Source organism: Dipodomys merriami, unplaced genomic scaffold, assembly GCF_024711535.1.
Source record: "Dipodomys merriami isolate MVZ:Mamm:240054 unplaced genomic scaffold, mDipMer1.0.p SCAF_12, whole genome shotgun sequence".
Classification (NCBI taxonomy): Eukaryota; Metazoa; Chordata; class Mammalia; order Rodentia; family Heteromyidae; genus Dipodomys; species Dipodomys merriami.
In genome coordinates, this window is record NW_027202493.1 from 36,821,283 (window position 1) to 36,843,429 (window position 22,147).

Here is a 22,147-nt window from a genome sequence, read left to right on the forward strand (position 1 = left end):
GTGGTGATAAGAGGAAGGAAGTTAAGAAGATTCTTAGAGAGCAGGTGGTAAGAAAACAACGTGTGTATGCCCAGCAGATGTATAGTCCTAGGAGATAGAATAATTCATGTAGGTTATTAAACCTACATGAATTTTTCTCGATGTGTATGACATTCATTGGTAAGAGATGGGATGGGGGTATATTTTGCAAAATAGACAACACTTTTCAGAATAAGGTCACTGTGTCAGATGTCTGCTAGCCTAATGCTAATTCAGGAAATGGGATGGTTGGAGAGCTCAAAAACAGAGCACAGTGAGGTGCAACTGACAAAGTCCTGGCTTAGAAATCTCTTGTTTCAAGGGTGTACTAGTGAGCTTTCCGTAACCAAACTCTGAGATAATCAACATCTTAAGAGAGAAGACTCGTTTTCACTCACAGTTTTAGAGATTTTGTCGGAGATCAGCTGATCTGGTTGTTTGAGGCCTCTGATGAGGCGTCCGACCACAGCAAAAGCACGTGGTAGAATAGAACCAACCTCCTGGCCAGGCAACTGAAGAGGCAAAGAAGGGGCCATTGTCCTATAATCTGTCTTGAGGGCACACTGCAATAACCTAAAGAACTCCCACTAGGTCTGGCCTCTTAAAACTTAGCATTACCTCAAGGGCTCTGCCTTGAGTATGTGGGCCTTTAGGTCACATTCTAAGTCCAAAGTACAGAAATAGTCCCAGGTCCTCTGATTGCCCGAGTGTAGCTAGAATATCTGGAGCTTTGGCTAGGACACTTAAGGAGATATCAGAGAATGGTAGTTACCTGATGCCTAATTTTCAACATACAAGAAACAGATCCTTTTTTCTCCCACAAAATAATGCCTTACTTCATAGGTCTTAGATCAGTGAAGAAAGAATTTTTTTTTCTGATGTGTGGTTTTACTGTGTAGCCAGGCTGTCTTCCAACTTAAGGTCCTCCTGCCGAAGCTTCCCAAATGCCGGGATTATAGGCATGCACCAACATAGGCTTCATCTTGGACTCCTGAACAGACTTTTACAAAACCTGTTGGAGTAGTTCATGAGTCAAGGAGCTATTAATGTACTGTTCTGTTTTAGATACAGAGTAGCTAAGTGACCTTTTATCATAATAGAATGAAAATATAGTGAAAGAGAATATGGTTAAGTAGTGATTGGGAAACAGATCCATTACTGAGCCAGGTAATAAGCCTAAGAAATTGCCTAACCCAATTTTCATTTTCCTATCACTTTAATGTCAACACAGTGGGGGGAAAGGCATGAACAATGGCATTAACTAGCTGAGACTGAGAATGGCAACAGCTCCTTTGAGATTCCGTTTCCTCATCTGAAAAGGGAGCATCATGTTGCCCATCCATCAGAAGCATTATGTGAAGTACCAGCAATAACTTAGGAACTCACTCAGACAGTAGCCATACCCATGGCTGGTCACCATGAGTAGAATTAGTGTTCCTTGAACCCACCTCTCCTTCCTGTATGATGAACATTCTTTTTTTTTTTTTTTTTTTTTTTTTGTCGGTCATGAGGCTTGAACTCTGGGCCTGGTCGCTGTCCCTCAGCTCTTCAGCTCAAGGCGAGCGCTCTACCGCTTGAGCACCACTTCCGGTTTTCTAGTGGTTTATTGGAGATAAGAGTCTCACAGACTTTCCTGCCTGGGCTAGCTTTGAACCGTGATCCTCAGATCTCAGCCTCCTGAGTAGCTAGGATTACAGGCGTGAGCCACCGGCACCCGGCTGATGAACATTCATGATAGAAAGCCAGGATATTGGGGACAGTTTGGCCAGCTAAGGCCACTGAAATTTAAAAACTATATTGTAAGTTAAAACACAGTAGAAGTTAATTTTTCTCTTAAAATGGTTCAGGGTGGGTGTCCTGGTTCCAGAGGACCCAGAGCACATAATCCTTGAAGACCTCAGGATTTTTGTGGTTCTGTTATCCTTAGTGGCTACTGTGACCTTTGTAGCTTGTGGAGGTAGAAGTAGCCTAGAGGAATGTATGAAGGAGGTTTTAAGGGTCCAGATGGAAGTGACAAATGCCAGTTCCCACCTATATTCCATTGAAATACGTTATTGGCCTGGGCGCAGTTAATTGTAGGGAGATGCAGTATAGCAGGGTAGCCATTTGCTCAGATGCTGGTAAAAAAATGTAACTGAGATAGCCAGGGTCTCTGCCATCCATACAGGTTTACACCTGGCATTGTAGTGACCCCACAGAGTCCTCTTACTCTTCACTGAATAGCCAAGCAGACCTTTTTGCTGACAGTTTCTGATACATACCAAGTTTAGGACTCAGACACAGAACATGTAAGTCACAGTAATGGTGCTTGTGGTTGGCTCTCCACGGCTACACAGAGCAAAATGCCCATGAGGGCATCGTCTGCTCAGGCTCTGCACTGAGGCCAGAGAGAGGGTGATGAGAGCCAGTGAAATGTCTCTGTGTTGGGAGCTGAGCTACCAAGCTGAGGGGTCAGCTGTGGCAGGCAGGAATGGCACCGGGAATCAAGACCAAAGATGATCCTTCAGTTGCTTCCTGAGAAATCCATCGGGAACAGCAGAAACTTAGTGACTGGGTAATAAGGTCAGGGAGGGAGAAAGTGTGTAACACAGGTTGGGGAAGTGGGCAGGGCATGTTCTCCCAGGCATGTCCCTCTAGTCCTGGCGGGGAGCAAGACACTATGCAGGTACATGCTAGAGACTGAGACAATTCTCTTGTCAGAGCTAATACAAGTTGTAGAGAACAATCAAGAAGAAAATTTAAGTTAAGAAGTAATGTTAATGTCTAGAAGTCATGTAGGAATCCCAGGGCCAGACAGAAACAAGACACCCAAACTGTCAGCTCCTGGCTTTTGGACACTAATTCATTCCTATGCCCAACTGAGTTGGGAAGTTAAGGCATCACATGTCTGCTGCTAGCTTTAATTGGCCCCTGGAAAAGGAGACTTGGATAGCTTGGCTGTGGGGGTTGGGCACTATTAGTGAACATAACCGAGGAAGCATCAGCAGCTTGGCTTCTGAAACTGCATGCCAGCTCTAAATGCTATAAAAAATGTGTCTCATTTAATTTTTAGTCAACCACCAGTTCTTCAAGAAATATTCAACAAATGTTGGCAGATTCTATCAATCGTATGAAGGCATATGGATTTCATCAGGTAAAAAAAGACTTCACGTTTTGTCTTCAGGGGGCTAAATGTATAGCCAGTTCCACTGATGTTTCACAAATTAGTCAATTAGTCTCATGCAGAATTGAAATTAGGCAGCAGAATGTGAAATCTGTCTTGAAAGCTGCAAACACAGCTATTCATCTTGTCCCATTTATCTCGAGTTGGCAATGTCTTGTATGCCAAGGCAAGAACAGATGCCAAGATGCATCTGATGACTTTTCACTGAAGAGCCAAGACACAGGCAACGTCCCAAGGGGCTGTGAACACTGAGGGAAGAATGATGTTGAAGAGCAATAAATGGCACACTAACCTTGGTAGCCCTAGTGAATTCTGATGGTGTGGCTTGTGTGCTTGTTTCTGTGAGTCTGGCCCTTGGAGATAGGCTACCTCTTTGGACATCCATGTCCATTGAGGCAAGACCCCTAGAGACATGTGATTGCTCTCCTGCCCATCCAGATGTGACATTGTCCCCACAGGCTAAGCTCATCTTCTGATATGCAGAAAACATAGTAAGAAGAGGAGGCTGCCCAGAGGTCATGTGATCCTCAGGACTGAGACCCTCACTCCTTCATGGGGACACACATGGAAACTGGGACAGCTCACAGCTTTGAGACTTCAAGAAGTCACACGTGATGAAGTTTTGGAATGCTAGTCCACATAGGCATATTGATGATACCATACAGTATGTCCTCTATATCTACTTAGATTCAACCACTGGTTGAAAATATTTGGAGGAGAATTTTATCTATATCGACCATGTACTGCCTTTTTGTTTATTATCCTTTAAATAATACAGTGCAATAATTAGTTAGACAGCATTTCCATTGTATTAGGCATTACACGATTTAAAATACGTAAGAGGAGATTCAGGTTCTATGCAAAGACTCTTCTATTGTATATAAAGTAATTATGGTATATCAGCAGGGGCTCCTGGGTACTGGGGGACAATGCACACATGCCTGTTTCTAAAACAAGAGCAATGAAGGACTTAAGGGAAGTTTTCAGCTGTACCACCAAGATTATGTTATATTAAGTGATCTAGGACAGTCCATGTATTCACTCAACAATCATTTCTTGAATGCGTGCTGTGTGCTGGGTTCTGGGGTGGAAATTGCAAACATTTTTTATGAGCAAATTATATCAAGCTTCCCTTCTCAGGGAACTTATTGCCAGTGGGGGCGGGGGGACAGATGAGAACTTGGAAGCCAGGTGATCGTATGTGCATGGCGGGAGATGAAGCAGGATGAGGGAGTTAAGGAATGCTAGGAGAATGGGAGGTGGCGTTTTTAGACAGGTGGTCAGAGAGGGCCACTTGATATGAGAAGTCCTACAGAACAGAGACCTGAAGAAATGAGTGAACAAGGTGGATGGATGTTGGGAACACAGGAGACAGCAGGTGTCAAGGTATGAAGACAAGAACTGTCTTGACATGGTCCAAGATAGCAGATAAGTGGTGAGAATGAATGAGCCAATCACTTGCCATGCTTCTATAAACAAGGGTGATGGAACTTCCCATGCTAAACATGGGTAATGAATCAGGCTTCCTGCTCTTAGAGACAGCTCTGGACTTCTTAGGTTTTCTAGTTGCTCTGAATAAGTCAAGAGATGAGAGCCAGATCTCATTTGCTGTTATTCTGTGAAGCTTGTTCATTTGGTCTCCTTCCCCATTGAGCTCAGAGGCAGGTTTACTAAATACAGCATTCTCAGACATTATGGCATGGCCTATCATCTAGCTACTACCTATGAGATTATTTACTTAATGTTTTCCTTCACTTTTTAAACTTATTCACACCAAGCTTATTCACACCAAGCGTCTATGATAATACTGGTTTGATCTTATGGCAATGTTTTCTTAGCCACTTTCAAGACATGTGGCATGTGGAACAGAGCTCCATCTTTAGTATTTCTGTTTAAATGTGGAAATAGCTCCCAGCACTTCTGTGTACTTCAGGTCTGTGCACAGATTCAGTCAGGGATGGTACATTGTAACAGTCATTTCAAACTCTACATCTGTTCTTTGGTTTTTAGAATCCATTGTGTTTGCTAGCAAAAGGAGCTGAGCTCTAGAGGTTAACAGAGTAAGGAAAATAGAGTACACATAAAAGTTGTTGTATATAGCCGGGCGCTGGTGGCTCACGCCTGTAATCCTAGCTACTCAGGAGGCTGAGATCTGAGGATCGCGGTTCAAAGCCAGCCCAGGCAAGAAAGACCATGAGACTCCTATCTCCAATAAACCACCAGAAAACCGGAAGTGGCGCTGTAGCTCAAGTGGTAGAGCGCTCACCTTGAGCTGAAGAGCTGAGGGACAGCGCCCAGGCCCAGAGTTCAAGCCCCATGACCGACAAAAAAAAAAAAAAAAAAAAAAAAAGTTGTTGTATGTGAAGGACAGAATTTATGAATTATCATTGCATTATACTGTGACTGATGACTTTCTATGGTGATTAAAAACAAGTTTCTTAGCATTTAGATTTGTGTTTTAGTTGTGGCAAAATAATTTCACAGTAAGGGAGTCTGAAAGTCTTGATCTTTGTACAGGAAAAGAAAGGGAAAGAAAGAGGAAGGAAGGAAGGGAGGGAGGTGGGACAGAAGGAAGGAAAAGAAGAAAGGAAGGAAGGAAGGAAGGAAGGAAGGAGCTCACTGGTAATAAAGAAGACGGACATAGGGCTAGTCTTTTAGTCTGTTTATTACTTTGCTATCAAGGCTTGTGTTAGTTACCAGGTTGTACGTTCACTTTGCCAAGGAACTCTTAGAAGGCCATATCCACATAAACACTGTACTTTTTAGGTCTAAATGATTCAGGTTTTCTCTTCAGTTTAAAATAAGTTCCCTTGATTCTACTTAATGAGATGTACTTAAAACCATGAAGACAGTAAATACTTTCCATTTATTTTTATACTATAATTTAAACTCCCTAATTCCATGTGTGTGCGCATGTGTGTGTGCACATGCTGAACCCGAGGCTTGAACTCAGGGCCGGGGCACTGTCCCTGAGCATTTTTGGTTGTTGTTGTTCAAGGTTAGTGCTCTACCACTTGAGCCACAGATCTATTTCTGACTTTTTGGAAATTCATATGAGTCTCATGGACTTTCCTGCCCAGGCTGGCTTCGAATTGCAATCCTCAGATCTCAGACTCCAGTACAGTCAGGATTACAGGTGAGAACCACAGCACCCAGCCTGAATTCCCTTTTTAAAAGAAACGTCACATCTATTATTTTGCATTTTCCTTGCTGAATGGAAGTTTTAAAATATGCTTTTCTTTTTTCCTTAAGCAACAACGTTCCTTTCTGAACCAGCTGTGATGCCACAGTTTTAGGCCTTGGTTAGACGCCACGCACAGCCCCCACTGCTTCTCTACCCCGTTAAGTAGTGTTTACGCTGTGTTGAGCAGTGTGTTGACTTCCGGAAGGCTATTTAGGGTGGTTAAGTGTTCTGTCTGGGTGAGAGATCTGTTTACTGAAGCTATACTCGTCATCTGCACTCTGCCTGGCACTTTGAAATGTAGCCCTCGCTATAACCCTGTGAAAGACCTCTAACCCCTTCACTCTCAGGAATGGGTCCTAGAGTTCCACAGCTGGGCAGCCATGGGATTCAGGTGTGGCTTGTACCCAATCCTCTTCTAGTAGGCTAGAGCAAATCACATGATATGTGTATGGCAACAGCACAGGGAAGCCCCACTATGTAGAGTCACTAAAAACAAACAACAACACAAAAGTCAGGCAGGTTTTATGCCCTAGTCCTTCCAGAAAATTGTTGAATGGATCGATCACCAATGCTTCTCTCTCTCTCTCTCTCTCTCTCTCTCTCTCTCTCTCTCTCTCTCTCTTCTCTCTGTGTCTCTCTCTTCTTTAACACAGAAGAAAGAACCCTTGAAGAAAAAACCAGATGAAGAAATCAAACAAGTAGAGGAAGAGAAAGCCAAGCAGATTTGTACGAGCTGGAAAGAAGATTCGGAGTGGCAGGCATCTTGTGAGTATGCAGAGGCCTTGTTCCCAGCTTCCCGCCTCTCAGCTCTCAGTTCACTTGATGATGCGTCCTGAAAGCACTTACAGGTGTCTAGAGAGGCAACATAACACTAGATTCACTAAGTTAACTGTTAGTTTTGGGCCAAGTGCTTTTGAATAGATTTCTTCTCAGTTTATATCATGAAAATGGCGACCCCTGTACATGAAGGAATAGTGTGGATGTAACTCTGAGACACATGCTTTAGGAGAGTGTTCAGGGCCTTTAGAATATGTCTTTTTGGCTTAGAGAAGAAAAATAAGTTAAAGATGAGTATAAAAATATCACTATCTGAAAGTAAGTTATGAAGGAAAAGAGCTGGAAGATTATTAACCTGTCAACATTAGTTTTCTTAGAGGTGAGATTTAAGACTATTTATTTGTGTTTTCTGCCCTGTTTTGTTTTCCCCTAATGTTCAACAGTGCATGTCCCTTCTTTTCTAGTAAAAGGGCTTGAACTCAGAGCCTGGTGCTCTAACTCATACCTGGCACTCTACCTCTTGAGCCACACCTTCAGTTTTGTATTTTGCTGGTAAATTGTAGATGTAATCTCAAAGGACTTTTCTGCCCAGACTGACTTAGAGCTTTGATCCTCCAAATCTCAGCTTCCTGAGTAGGTAGGATTATAGGCATTAACAACATGTGGCTAGCTAATAGTTCTATTCTTCACTGAAACCCTGCAGTAGTTGCAGGACATGGTGACGTTTGCATACAGGTGTCTTTGTGAACCTGACTGCCTGCATGTGTAAGCATCCTTTCTGTGGCTCTGAGCAAACCTCCACCCCCTTCTGAGCTAGCTCTGCAGAGAGAACGCTACCGGAGAACAAACCAATGTCAGCCACCCCAAGTGTAGGATGCTCAAGGATGCTAGAATTCAGTTGGAGAAAGAATGAAGGTTCCATTAGACACAGACAAAAGCTACACTTCTAGCTTATCCCTTGAGACAGGTTGAACAAGAGTGCAGGACTGGCAGTATTTACAGAATGTTCACAATCTGAAATTTTTCTGCAGTCCCATTATGGCAAATGCTATTAAAATGATAATTTTGTGGGGAAGTGAAAATATTTACAAGAACCAATCCATAACCTTCTGTGCTAGGTACTGAAATCCTAGTATAATAAAATCATCTGGAGACCTCTTTGAAGTCAAACACGACAGGATTTGACCAATAATGCCTGGACTGAAAATATACTCTGTGAAAATTACATTTACATTCTGTATTAGTGGTTTTTTCACATTGTAAAATGAAACAAGTCTCCCCAGCCACCATAAAAAATACTGTTAAAGGCAGCTGTGGGATACTTTTACATGTATTAACTTGTTCTATACTTCTAGAACGTGCTTGGATAGCATCTCTTTACTTTTTGTCTGTCATACCAGTTCTGATTTGGTTTAGCTCCTGGGATCTCTTTGATTGCCTTCTCCCTTTTTCCTGGTCTCAGTCACACAGCACCTGCTTTTCTGGTCATGGCTAATGACTCAAAGCATACTGTGTCCTGAATGTGGGTTTGGGAGGGGACGGGACACGTGCCTTTTATGCTAATTCCAATCCTCACGCAGCCTGAGGTTCCACGCTTACCCTTGCCAACTTCGCTTGGGTCACCTCCCTTCCTCCCCCTCTTTCTTCGCACTCCCTCTCTGAAGGTCCTGAGTTCCTAAATGCAGACAGTGTGGAGAATGAGCCCTGAGATCTGATCACAGGCATAGATGGATAGATGGTCCATTCCCACCCTCGGATGACAGATGCCATGCGCACTGTCATGGCGTGCTGAGGACTGCGTCTCCAGGGGGTCTTTTTCACACCCTGTTGTTTTTCTAGTGCGAAAATCCAAAGCAGCTGATGAGAAGAGACGCTCCCTGGCTAAACAAGCGAGGGAGGACTACAAGAGGTTATCCCAGAGGGGAAGAAGCGGTGAGGGGCTGCAGAGTGGTCCCCAGAAGCCCCGAAGACCGCCCCTTCCACCCAAGCCCCAGTTCCTACCCCCGGCGGGGTGCCCACAGAAACTACCTGGGTAAGAAGCCACAGCCACACACCACTGCATTTAGATGTGGGGTAAAGACACATATCAAGGGACCCAGAGGTGCAGGTGGCCTCAGACCCCGATCCTCCTACGTCAGCCTCCTATATAGATAGGGGGATTACGTGTGTCTGCCACCATACCTGGCTTTTTGTTTGATTGTGGGGGTTGGGGGATGTCTCCCTAGTCTCCCTAACATCTTGCCTGGGCTGGATTTGAGCTGCGATCTTCCCAATCTCCTTTCCAAGTAGCTAGGTGTACAGCTGTGGGTCATCATGCTAGGCTGTGGGAGCCCAGGTGTGATTGCCGTGGTCATTCTGAGATAAATAAACAGCCCGGTTGATATTTTGGGAAATGGGACACACTCCTTTTTGTGAACAAACTCTTTCTCTGGTGAAGATGGTACCTTTGCCTCCTAGGCTGTGGCAGAATTAGGAAGAACAATGTGTGTTGGAATGTACCAGAAAAATACAGTACTACCTCAGCAGGAACCCATTCCTCATGTTCACTGAATAAAAGTATTTTTGATATTCTCTTGTCTATTAGTAAGTGGAGCTAGGGATCAAATCCAGGAATAATGCATGGTAGGCAAGAGCTCTACCATTGAGCCACAACTCCTGACCCTGGAATATTTAGAGAGAGAATGTGTGAAGTCAGGTACTGATTGAACAGAGCTATGAATATCCTTGCTTTCTGAAGTAAAACCTGAAACTACTTCTTTGTTAGGAATTTGGGGAATGAAAAACAAAAATCTGACTGCTTTGAGTCAGTAGTTACTGCCAATGCCTTTCCCCACCTCCAATACCAGGGCTGGAATTAAGGGTCTGTTCTTTAGCTTTTTCAGTCAAGGCTGGCACGCTACCACTTGAGCCATGCCTCTACTTCCAGCTTTTTGCTGGTTAGTTGGAGATAAGAGTTGCAGGAACTTTTCTGCCCATACTGGTATTGACCCTTGATCCTCATTTACAGTGGCCAAGATCACAGGCATGAACAACCAGCATCCAAATTCTTTTTTCTTTAAACAAGGAGGAGACTTGAGGGTGGGCCTTTCTTCAGTCATGATGGCTGCTTGCCCGGCTGAAAGAAAGAGTCCATATTTACACAAAGAGCTCAACACCCATGGACCACGCACTAGGGAGGGACCGTTGAGGGCATGATGTTTTCTTTCTGGGCAAGGCAGCATCTGTTGTGAGCTGTTCTGGGCTCAGTTTTTCCAGATGAAGAGGAGGCGGCATGAAGTACTTCTGGTGTGTCAGACTGGATGGGGTGAGGCTTGGGATCTTAAACAGCCATGACAGAGGTCAGCCAGGAGCCAGCCGAGGAGAAGACAGACACTCACTCTGTCTTTGGAGATTTTTGCTTCATCCCTAAGGATCATTGAGAGGAAAAGAACCTAATTTGGAAGCTAGTACAATTGAATGTCTATGAAAAAGCTGTCTGCTTCCAGGGGAAGTCAAATATTAGAGGGTATCTTTTCCAAAATGCTCGAAAATCACAAGGGATCACATATCCACATGTATGCATGTGGACATATAGTCATGACTAGTTCATGTTAGCCTATGTCATAGCATTAATGTACATTATAAGATATTCCAGTAGTTCATCCCACCTCTCTATTAGTGTGTTTTGGGATTTTTTTTGGTCTGTCTGTATTGGGTTTGAACTCAGAGCCTCATGTTCTTGTTGCTTGGGTTTTTCTCTCAAGGCTGTTGTTCTACCATTTGAGCCATACCTTTACTTTTGGCTTTTTTTTTTCTGGTTAGTTAGAGAAAAACATCTCACAGATTTGTCTGCCTGGGTTGGCTTTGAACCATGATCTTTGGATCTCAGCCTCCACAGTAGTTAGCATTACAGGCTACCGGTGTGAGGTAGCAGTGTCCAGTATGTTGGCTTTGAACTGAATTCTGCACACACAGTGGACTATTTGGGAAGGAGCTGAAATATGTTCACTGCATTGCAGACTTGCTTTTTGTAGTGAAGTTCACTCCAGCCTAGAACTTAAGTTTGGCCTGTCACTTTATTGTAGAATTATTCTATTGCTTTTTCTTTCAGGCCTTCAGTCTTCTTCCTTGTTACTTTATATTTCTGACATTATCTTTTGGTTTTTGTTTTTTTGGGTGGTTCCAGTCATGGGGCCTGAACTCTGGGCCTGGGCGCTGCCCTCAGCTCTTCAGCTTAAGTCTAGCGCTCTACCACTTGAGGCACAGCGCCACTTCCGGCTTTTTTCTTTTTGCTTATGCGGTGCTGAGGAATCGAACCCAGGGCCTCAAGCATGCAAGGCAAGCGCTCTACCACTGAGCCACCTTCCCAGCCCCTGACATTATCTTTTGGTAGAACCAAACCTTTCCAAAGTGTCAGGGAGAACAAAGCAAGTCAGGGAAGACTGAAGACAGAGAAAGAAGAACAAATCAAATTAACTTGACATGCTAGGAAACCAATTTATTTCCTCATTTAGGGTTTCTGTTGTTTTCAAATATGTACCATCCAGGAAAATAGTGCTGGGGTGACGTGTTTAAGGTATGCTTTTTCAGATTTTTAATTGGCAGTTAATAGATCTTCTAATTCCCATGAAAATGAATCTATATATGTATACAGCAGTGGTTTCTACTTCGGAGTCCTTAAGGCCAGAAGCACAAGCGACAGATTAATGTTCTTTCTTCTAATTGTCTTTGAGGAATTGTATAGTGCAGTATGGTAGGGGAATTCAAACTCCCCTAAGCTCAGCTCATGGAACTAGATCTATATACTTCCTTCTCTGTGGATGTGTATGTATGTGTGTATGAGTATGCATTTGTATATGTATACACACATATAAATGTGTATGTGTGTATAATTGCATGTGCACATGTGTTGTACATGTAAATGCACTCATGCATGTGAGCACGTGTGTACATGAATGTGTGTATACATGTGTGTACATCATCATCCCTCAGTATCTGTGGGAATTGGTTGCAGGACCCCCTGCAGATACCAGGAGCTGAAGATGCTCAGGTCCTTTATGTAAAATAATGTATGCACTTCCTCTCTTGTACTTTAAATCATCTCTAGATGACATGTGACACTTGCTGTAATGTTAAGTGTTATGCAAATAGCTATTCTACTGTACTGTTTAGGGGATAATGACAAGAACAATGGTCTCTCTGTATGTACAATCATTTTTCTTGAATGTTCTCACTCCTCCATTGGTTAGATGGTTAGATGCAATGATGCAGGTGGGAGAGAGAGAGAGAGAGAGAGAGAGAGGGAGAGGGAGAGGGAGAGAGAGAAAGACTATATGTGTGGAGTATTAGAGAGATAGACAAATAGATAGAATATTAAGTAGAAAGTGTGTTTCTAGAGAAAGATAGTTAAGTAGATAAATAGCTAGTGTATAAAGAGATTAGTAGACAAATACCCGGATTCTAGAGATGGATGAATATATAAGTAGATTGGTGATAGATAAGTGGGTAGTATATAATAGATAAGTAGAGATATATACTCATTCTTTTTTGAGGTTATTATTTTCAAAGGCATTAACTCTAACTATACAACTGTATCTCACCTAACAGAAATCCAGGAGTGACCAGGATGGTTCCCACCTCTGCCCAGGCAGACATCATCCGATGGTTTAAAGAGGAGCAGCTCCCTCTCCGAGCTGGCTTCCAGAAGAGCTCTGACACGATTGCCCCCTGGTTCCACGGTGAGAGCTGAGGAAGTGTGCTAATCCCCTGGGAAGTGGTGCTAATCCCCTGGGAAGTGGTGCTAAACCCCTGGGAAGTGGTGCTAATCCACTGGAAAGTGGTGCTAATCCCCTGGGAAGTGGTGCTAATCCACTAGGGAGTGGTGTTAATCCACTGGGAAGTGGTGTTAATCCCCTGGGAAGTGGTGCTAATCCATTAGGAAGTGGTGCTAATCCCCTGGGAAGTGGTGCTAATCCCCTGGGAAGTGGTGCTAATCCACTAGGGAGTGGTGTTAATCCACTGGGAAGTGGTGTTAATCCCCTGGGAAGTGGTGCTAATCCATTAGGAAGTGGTGTTAATCCCCTGGGAAGTGGTGCTAATCCACTGGAAAGTGGTGCTAATCCACTGGGAAGTGGTGCTAATCCCCTGGGAAGTGGTGCTAATCCATTAGGAAGTGGTGCTAATCCCCTGGGAAGTGGTGCTAATCCCCTGGGAAGTGGTGCTAATCCACCAGGAAGTGGTGCTAATCCCCTGGGAAGTGGTGCTAATTCACTAGGTAGTGGTGCTAATCCACTGGGAAGTGGTGCTAATCCCCTGAGAAGTGGTTCTAATCTGGGAAGTGGTGCTAATCCACCAAGAAGTGGTGCTAATCCCCTGGGAAGTGGTGCTAATTCACTAGGTAGTGGTGCTAATCCACTGGGAAGTGGTGCTAATCCCCTGAGAAGTGGTTCTAATCTGGGAAGTGGTGCTAATCCACCAGGAAGTGGTGCTAATCTCCTGGGAAGTGGTGCTAATCCCCTGGGAAGTGGTGCTAATTCACTAGGTAGTGGTGCTAATCCACTGGGAAGTGGTGCTAATCCCCTGAGAAGTGGTTCTAATCTGGGAAGTGGAGCTAATCCACCAGGAAGTGGTGCTAATCCCCTGGGAAGTGGTGCTAATCCCCTGAGAAGTGGTTCTAATCTGGGAAGTGGTGCTAATCCACCAGGAAGTGGTGCTAATCCCCTGGGAAGTGGTGCTAATCCACTAGGAAGTGGTGCTAATCCACTAGGAAGTGGTGCTAATCCACTGGGAAGTGGTGCTAATCCCCTGGGAAGTGATGCTAATCCACTAGGAAGTGATGCTAATCCACTAGGAAGTGGTGCTAATCCACTGGGAAGTGGTGCTAATCTCCTGGGAAGTGGTGATAATCCCCTGGGAAGTGGTGCTAATCCACTAGGAAGTGGTGCTAATCCCCTGGGAAGTGGTGCTAATCCCCTGGAAGTGGTGCTAATCCACTGGGAAGTGGTGCTAATCCCCTGGAAGTGGTGCTAATCCACTAGGAAGTGGTGCTAATCCACTGGGAAGTGGTGCTAATCCCCTGGGAAGTGATGCTAATCCACTGGGAAGTGGTGCTAATCCACTGGGAAGTGGTGCTAATCCCCTGGGAAGTGATGCTAATCCACTAGGAAGTGATGCTAATCCACTAGGAAGTGGTGCTAATCCACTGGGAAGTGGTGCTAATCTCCTGGGAAGTGGTGATAATCCCCTGGGAAGTGGTGCTAATCCACTAGGAAGTGGTGCTAATCCCCTGGGAAGTGGTGTTAATCCCCTGGGAAGTGTTGCTAATCCCCTGGAAGTGGTGCTGATCCCCTGGGAAGTGGTGCTAATCCCCTGGAAGTGGTGCTAATCCACTGGGAAGTGGTGCTAATCCCCTGGAAGTGGTGCTAATCCACTGGGAAGGCAGAAAGAATAAAAGCTGCCTTTTATCGGTGCTGCCCCCAGAGAGTCTTTCAAATGATTTCCACAAAGAAGCTTTTCAAAGGTTTCTCTACGAGCTGCCTTCCTGAGCCTGCTTAAAAGGCTATCAGCGTTCACTGCCCCAGTACACGCCGTGGGATAACTCACCACCACGAACTCATTGCCCTGGGGTGGGTGGAAAAAGTGGAGTTTCCTGCTGACTCCGACAAGGGTCCTGGGTACCCTTCTGCCCATGGTATCAGCGGGGGTCAATGGCTGATGGTAGTTCGCTGATACAAGATCGATTCCTTAAACTAACTAGTGGAGTGAACTTGACTAAGCCATTGTTGTTCTCTTCTTTGAGTCGTAGGTCCCTTATCTGTTAAATGGTAGAGTTAAACTTTGAGATCTTTAAATATTCTGTGGCTTCTATCCCTTGTTTCTGTTATAGTTATAGCTGCAAAGGGGGATAGTTGGATTTCTAAGCAGGTAATCACTAATCATCGCTGTGTTTAAACTAACAAGCACCTCTGTCTAGCTGGCTCATGATAACTTCTCAGTCTCCTGGATTTTGAGAAAAGGTAGTGGCTTCTTTAAGCCCTACGTTGGTTTCTGTGTAGTCTGTGATTGGGGGTGGGGGGTGGAGTTCAGTGGCAGAGTGCTTGCTTGTTTGGACTATCCAGGCAATGACCAGATCACTGAGGTCTGAGTTGTGTGTTCTTCCCTGTGGATGTGGGCGATGATAATATATGTCATAGAATTATTTTTTGAGGCAGGCTTTCATAGAGCTCCAGATAGCCTTGGAGCCATGATTCTCCTACCTCAGTCTCCCAGGTGCTGGAATGTCACACATGTACCACCATACTCAGGAAACTTGGAGCCTTGTGCTTTTCCTCAGATCTTTCACTTATGGTGGGTGCCCTACCACATGAGCCACATCTCCGGTCTAGCATTTTGTTGGTTAGTTGGAGATAAGAGTCTCTGGCTTTTTTTTTCCAGACAGACTTTTTTCCAGACAGATCTAAGGGTATCTTTAGATGTCAGCTTCCTGATTGGCTAGGATTACAGATGTGAGTCACCAGTGCCCGGCTCATAGGCTTGTTTTTAGAAAGGAAATCTGTGAATGGAGAAGGTCTCAGCACAGGACATGGACATGGTATTTCTGGTATGGCATATTAGGACTAAGCAGCTGTCCCTTTATCATAATCCTAACCCTACTATGAAGCATCACTCACAGTTACAGCATCAGACACACAGAATAATTGGAACTCCAATAAGTTTTTTGTTGTTGTTGGTTGTAGGGCTTGAACTCAGGGCCTGGGCACTGTCCCTGAGCTCTTACCACAAGCTAGTGCTCTACCACTTTGAGCCACAGCTCCACTTCCAGTTTTCTGGTGATTAATTGGAAATAAGGGTCTCATGGACTTTCCTACCCCATCTGGCTTTGAACATTGATCCTCAGATCTCAGATTCCTGAGTAGCTAGGATTACAGGCATGAGTCACTGGCACCTGGCATAAAATAGATCTTCATTGTTGTGAAAGCAACAGTAATTTCTTTAGAGAGCCTGTCCTTAAAAAGCCAGGAGGACAGCAGCCCACTGCAGGGGTCCATGCTGCTCTTGTAGTGTGTGGCCATGAGTCTGAGCTCAGGCTGGGGAAGGTTGGGGCAGCGGGTGGGGGGCCTGGAGTTGCTACAGCAATGGCTTCTTTTTTTGAGATTTGTAACCTGGATACTATGACTCAGTTTATCTGGTGTTGTTTCCGTATGGTGGATTTGTTTTTTTTTCTGTCTTCCCTTTATTACACCGGCAATTCAGAGCATACTGGCAATTCCACATAATGATGCATTGGTGCTCTTTCCACTTATTTTCTTTTTTTTTTTTTTTTTTTTTTTTTTTAATTTTTTTTATTGTAGAGATACTATACAGAGGGTTACAGTTACATGAGTGAGGTAATGAGTACACTTCCACTTCCTCTTGAACATTGTTACCCCCTCCATTGTTTTCCCCCTACCATCCCCTCCCTCCCTCCCTTCCCCAAGGTTCTTTTTTTTTTTTTTTTGATCGTGATTAAGTGATTACTTAATTTCCGGAAATTCACAGTATTGTGGAATAATGATGCTCATTTAAAGTCACAAGTTCATTCTAACTTTCCTGGAGCAAATTGTCTATCACAGTCTGTAATATATAACGGTGCTCATATGTTATATACCTTATATGTGATCAGCAGCATGGGGATATTTAGTAGTGGTTCAACCAGATGAGTGGGAGTTCTTTGTTTCTTAAGTCCTGTTAGTTTTGTCATATCACCTAACATTTTGGATTCATCATCCACTTATCAGGGAGACCATGTACTGTTTGTCTCTTCGTTCTTGGCTTACCTCGCTCAACATGATTCCTTCTAGCTCCATCCATTTCCCTGCAAATGCCATTATTTTGTCATTTCTAATGGCTGCATAATATTCCATTGTGTATAGATACCACAATTTTTGGATCCATTCATCTGTGGTGGGGCATCTAGGTTGTTTCCATATCCTAGCTATTGCGAACAGTGCTGCAATAAACATGGAGGTGCACGTGTCCTTGTATATTGGTTCCTGTTGTTCAGGGTAGATGCCTAGAAGTGGTATGACTGGGTCGTAAGGGAGGTCAATCTTTAGCTTTCTAAGGACCCTCCAGACTGCTTTCCAAAGTGGTTGTATGAGTGTACATTCCCACCAGCAGTGTAATAGCGTTCCTCGTTCTCCACATCCCCTCCAGCATTTGTCGTTGGCTGATTTGTGGATGTGGGACATTCTGACTGGGGTAAGGTGGTATCTCAGGGTTGTCTTTATTTGCATTTCCTTCACCACCAGGGATGATGAACATTTCCTCATGTGTTTCTTTGCCATTTTTATTTCTTCATTTGAGAAGTCCCTCTTTAGTTCCCTTGCCCATTTAGTAATTGGTGTGTTGGGTTTGGGAGGGATTAGTTTCTTGAGTTCCCTGTATATACAGGATGTTAACCCCTTGTCTGATATATTGCTGGTAAATATTTTTTCCCAATTAGTTGGTTGTCTTTCTAGCTTGGTTGCGATAGCTTTATCTGTGCAGAAGCTTTTTATTTTAAGGTAGTCCCATTTGTCGAGTCTCTCTCCAATTTGTTGTGACCCTGGGACTCTGTTCAGGAAGTTCCTTCCTGTGCCTATTAGTTCAAGTGTCTCTCCTACTCTGTCCTGCAGTAGTTTCAGAGATTCAGGTTTAATGTTAAGGTCTTTAATCCATTTTGAGTTGATGTTGGTGCATGGTGATAGGCTGGGGTCCACTTTTAGTTTTCTGCATGTGGCTGCCCAGTTTTCCCAGCACCAGCGGTTGAAGAGGCTGTGTTTCTTCCATTGTATGTCTTTGGCTCCTTTGTCGAATATCAGCTGGCTGTAGGCCTGTGGATTTATTTCTGGATCTTCTATTCTGTTCCATTGGTCTTCGGGTCTGTTTTTGTGCCAGTACCATGCTGTCTTTGTTATTATAGCTCTGTAGTAGAGTTTGAAGTTCGGCATGGATAGCCCTCCCATATTGTCTTTATCCCCTAGAATTGTTTTGGCTATTCTAGGTCTTTTGTTGTTCCATATGAATTTTTGGACTGTTTTCTGTATTTCAGTGATGTACGTCATTGGGATTTTAATAGGAATTGCGTTGAATTTGTATATTAGTTTTGGAAGTATTACCATCTTTACTATATTAAGTCGGCCTATCCAGGAGCATGGGAGGTCTTTCCATTTCCTAGTGTCTTCTGCAATTTCTTTCTTTAACTTTTTATAGTTCTCATTAAATAGTTCTTTTACATCTTTGGTTAGGTTAATTCCTAAATATTTTATTTTTCGGGAGGTTATTGTGAATGGGGTTGCTCCCTTTATTTCCCTCTCTTCCTGTACATTATCAGTGTATAGGAAGGCAACTGATTTTTGTGGGTTTATTTTGTATCCTGCTATTTTGCCAAAGTGATTTATGATTTCTAAGAGTTTGGGGATGGAGTTTTTGGGATCGTGGAGGTATAGTATCATGTCGTCTGCAAAAAGGGATAGTTTAACTTCTTCTTTTCCTATGAGGATCCCTTTAATATCTTTTTCTTGCCTTATTGCCCTGGCTAAGGGTTCTAGGACTATATTGAAGAGGAGTGGAGACAGTGGGCATCCTTGCCTTGTTCCTGATTTTAGGAGAATTGGTTGTAGCTTTTCCCCATTAAGTATAATATTGGCTATTGGTCTGTCATAAATGGCTTTTATTGTTTTTAGAAATGTTCCTTCTATTCCTATTTTCTCCAGAGCTTTTAGCATGAATGAATGTTGAATTTTGTCAAAGGCCTTTTCTGCATCTGTAGCGATAATCATGTGATTCTTGACCTTGGCTCTGTTGATATGTTGGATTACATTTATTGACTTACGTATGTTAAACCATCCCTGTGTCTCTGGGATGAAGCCTACCTGGTCATAGTGAATTATTTTTTTTATGTGTTTCTGGATTCTGTTAGCTAGAATCTTGTTAAGGATCTTTGCATCTGTGTTCATCAAGGAGATTGGCCTGTAATTCTCCTTTTTGGTTGGGTCTTTGCCTGGTTTGGGGATGAGTGTGATATTGGCTTCGTAGAATGAGTTTGGGATAGCTCCTTCCTTCTCTGTTTCTCTGAAGAGCTTGAGGAGTATGGGTATTAGTTCTTGTTTAAAGGTCTTATAGAATTCTGCTGTGAATCCATCTGGTCCTGGGCTTTTTTTTGTTGGAAGACTTTTGATAGCTTCCTGTATCTCATTATAGGATATTGGCTTATTTAATTGGTTAACTTCTTCTTTGCTCAGTTTGGGCAACTTGTATTTCTCTAAAAATGCATCCATTTCTGCCCGATTTTCTTCCTTTAGAGAGTATAGCTTTTGAAAGTAGTCTGTTAGAATTGTTTGGATATCTTGGGTACGTGTGGTGATGTTTCCCGTGGCATCCCTAATCCTATTAATATGGGTTTCCTCTCTTCTTTTTTTAATTAATCTAGCCAATGGGCCATCAATTTTGTTTATTTTTTCAAAGAACCAGCTTTTTGTTTGGTTTATTTTGGTTATGGTTTTCTGATTTTCTAATTGGTTAATCTCTGCTTTTAATTTGGTTATCTGGCTTCTTCTAGTAGCTTTAGGTTCCATTTTTTCCTGTTTTTCTAGCTGTTTTAATTGCAACATGAGGTTATTTACTTGGTCTGTCTCCATTCTCTTGATGTGGGCACTGAGGGCAATAAATTTGCCCCTCAGGACTGCTTTTGCTGTGTCCCACAAGTTTCTTTGTGAGGTGTTTTCATTTTCATTGAGTTGTAGGAAGTGCTTTATTTCTTCTCTGATCTCTTCTGTTATCCAGGCATTGTTAAGGAGTGTGCTGTTCAATTTCCATGTATTGGAGAAATTTCTGCGGTATGCTTTGTTATTGAGAGCTAGCTTGATTCCACTGTGGTCAGATAGGATACAGGGGATTATGTCGATCCCTTTGTATTTGCTTAAGTTCCTTGCATGAACTATGATATGGTCTATTTTGGAGAAAGTTCCGTGAGCTGCTGAGAAGAATGTGTACTGTGTTGTTTTAGGGTGAAATACTCGGTAGATGTCAGTTAATTCCGCTTGAAGTATGGCCTCTCTTAATTCGGTAGCTTCTTTGCCAATCCTCTGGTTGGTAGACCTGTCCTTTGGTGAGAGTGGTGTGTTAAAGTCTCCTAGTATTATCGTATTGGGATCTATTTTATTCTGTAAGTTTGAGAGCATTTGTTTGACATATCTGGGTGCACCAATATTTGGGGCATATAAGTTGATGATGGTTATATCCTCCTCTTGGATTGTTCCCTTTATTAATATGTAGTGTCCGTCCTTGTCTTTCTGTACTGATTTTAATGAAAAGTTTATTTTGTCAGATATCAGGATAGCTACACCTGCTTTCTTACTGGGGGCGTTTGATTGGTAGATCCTTTTCCACCCCTTCACTCTGAGTTTGTTTGTATGTTTGGCTGAGAGGTGGGTCTCCTGAAGGCAACAGATGGATGGGTCTTGTTTTCTTATCCAGTCCTCAGTTCGTTTTCTTTTAATTGGCGAATTCAGCCCATTTATATTAAGAGAAAGTATAGAGAGATGCATTGTTGTCCCTGCCATTCCGTTTTCCTAAGTTTTTCTTTTTTCCTTTCCTCCTGTGCTTGCTCAGTTAGACTTTGAGTAATGCCTGTTTGGGGCAGGCCCCAGTTCCTGGCTGCTTTCTTCAGGTTGTGTCCCCCCTCTTAGAATTCTTTGTAATGCTGGCTTAATGTTTATGTATTCATTTAGTTTTTCTTTGCTATTAAAAGTTTTCAGTTCTCCATCAAATGTGAATGCTAGCTTTGCCGGGTAGATCAGTCTGGGTTGGCAGTTATTGGCTCTCAGGGCTCGTATGGTGCTTTCCCAGGCTTTTCTTGCATTCATTGTTTGTGTGGAGAGATCTGCAGTAATTCTTATTTTTTTCCCATTGTAGTATAGCTCCTTCTTCATTTTTGCTGCATGCAGGATTGTTTCCTTATTATTCAGATCTATCATTTTTACTATAATGTGTCTAGAAGTGTTTCTCCTGGGGTCTTGCTTGTTGGGTGTTCGATAAGCTTTTGTGATGTAGTTAAGATGGTCGTTTTTGAGGTGGGGAAAATTTTCATTGATTATCTTGTTAAATAGGTGTTGCATTCCCTTGCTCTGGAATTCCTCACCTTCGTCCACTCCAATTATGCGAAGGTTAAATTTTTTAGCATTATCTGCTTGCTCTTGAATATCCCTTTGGTTTAATTTGAGTAATTTTTCCATATCTGTCACTTTTTGGTCCAGTTGGTGTATTCTGTCTTCTGTATCTGACACTCGACCTTCCATTTCATTCACTCTGTTGACAGTGGCTTCTATTGTGGTTTGCATGGAGGAAATGGATCCCTTTATGGATTCAATGTTGGTTCTCAGAGTACTGATCTCACCTCTCAATGAGGTATGCATTACCTCTAATTTGGCGTTTATCTCACTTCTTATTGAGGTTTGTGCAGCTTCTATTTTTGCATGCATCTCTTGTTTGATACCCTGTATCTCTTTGGATAGTTCATCCTTGTGCTCTTTCAATTTCTGATAAATTTCTCGCTTTATTTCTTGAGTCATTGCCTCCAGCAACCCTTGGAAGTAGCCTTTGTCTTCCATTCCTGCTTTGCTCCCACTGGGGCTCTCCCCTGTGTGGCTGCTGGCTTTTGAGGTGAGCTTGCTGTCCTGGGTGGTAGTAAACCTTGTGATTTTTCTCTGTGATTTTCGCATGGAGGTTCAGGAGACTGCTCTTCAATTTTGTTTTGGTGTGTCTGTCTTTGCTTGGTTGCTGATTCTGTATTGGTAGAGAGAGTCTGTGCCTGATCTGGGTTCTGTTGGGAGCCTATTTCCAGCTGCTATTCTGACTTACTTAGGATTCTCAGCTCTCTGCTGTAGATTGCTGACAGTTCCCGCCTTTGGAAGGGTTGAGCAGCCTAGACTGCTTGTGTTTGCTCCTACGGGTGCTCTTGTGAAGAACAGATGCTCTGGATGCACTCTCCCAAATGCTGGAGTCTG

General features: G+C 43.2%; 1 protein-coding gene across 4 annotated transcripts in view; it reads left to right on the forward strand.

The window, feature by feature from the left end:
- Sh2d4a (SH2 domain containing 4A) overlaps positions 1-22,147 on the forward strand; it is a 53,811-nt gene that overhangs the window by 25,958 nt on the left and 5,706 nt on the right. For 3 of the 4 annotated variants that reach the window (XM_070016560.1, XM_070016561.1, XM_070016562.1), the window contains exons 5-8: positions 3,071-3,151; positions 7,019-7,130; positions 8,982-9,174; positions 12,729-12,859. In XM_070016560.1, coding sequence (XP_069872661.1) covers positions 3,071-3,151; positions 7,019-7,130; positions 8,982-9,174; positions 12,729-12,859 — 517 coding nt within the window. The remainder of the gene's footprint in view (positions 1-3,070; positions 3,152-7,018; positions 7,131-8,981; positions 9,175-12,728; positions 12,860-22,147) is intronic. The other variant, XM_070016563.1, reaches the window with a different exon arrangement.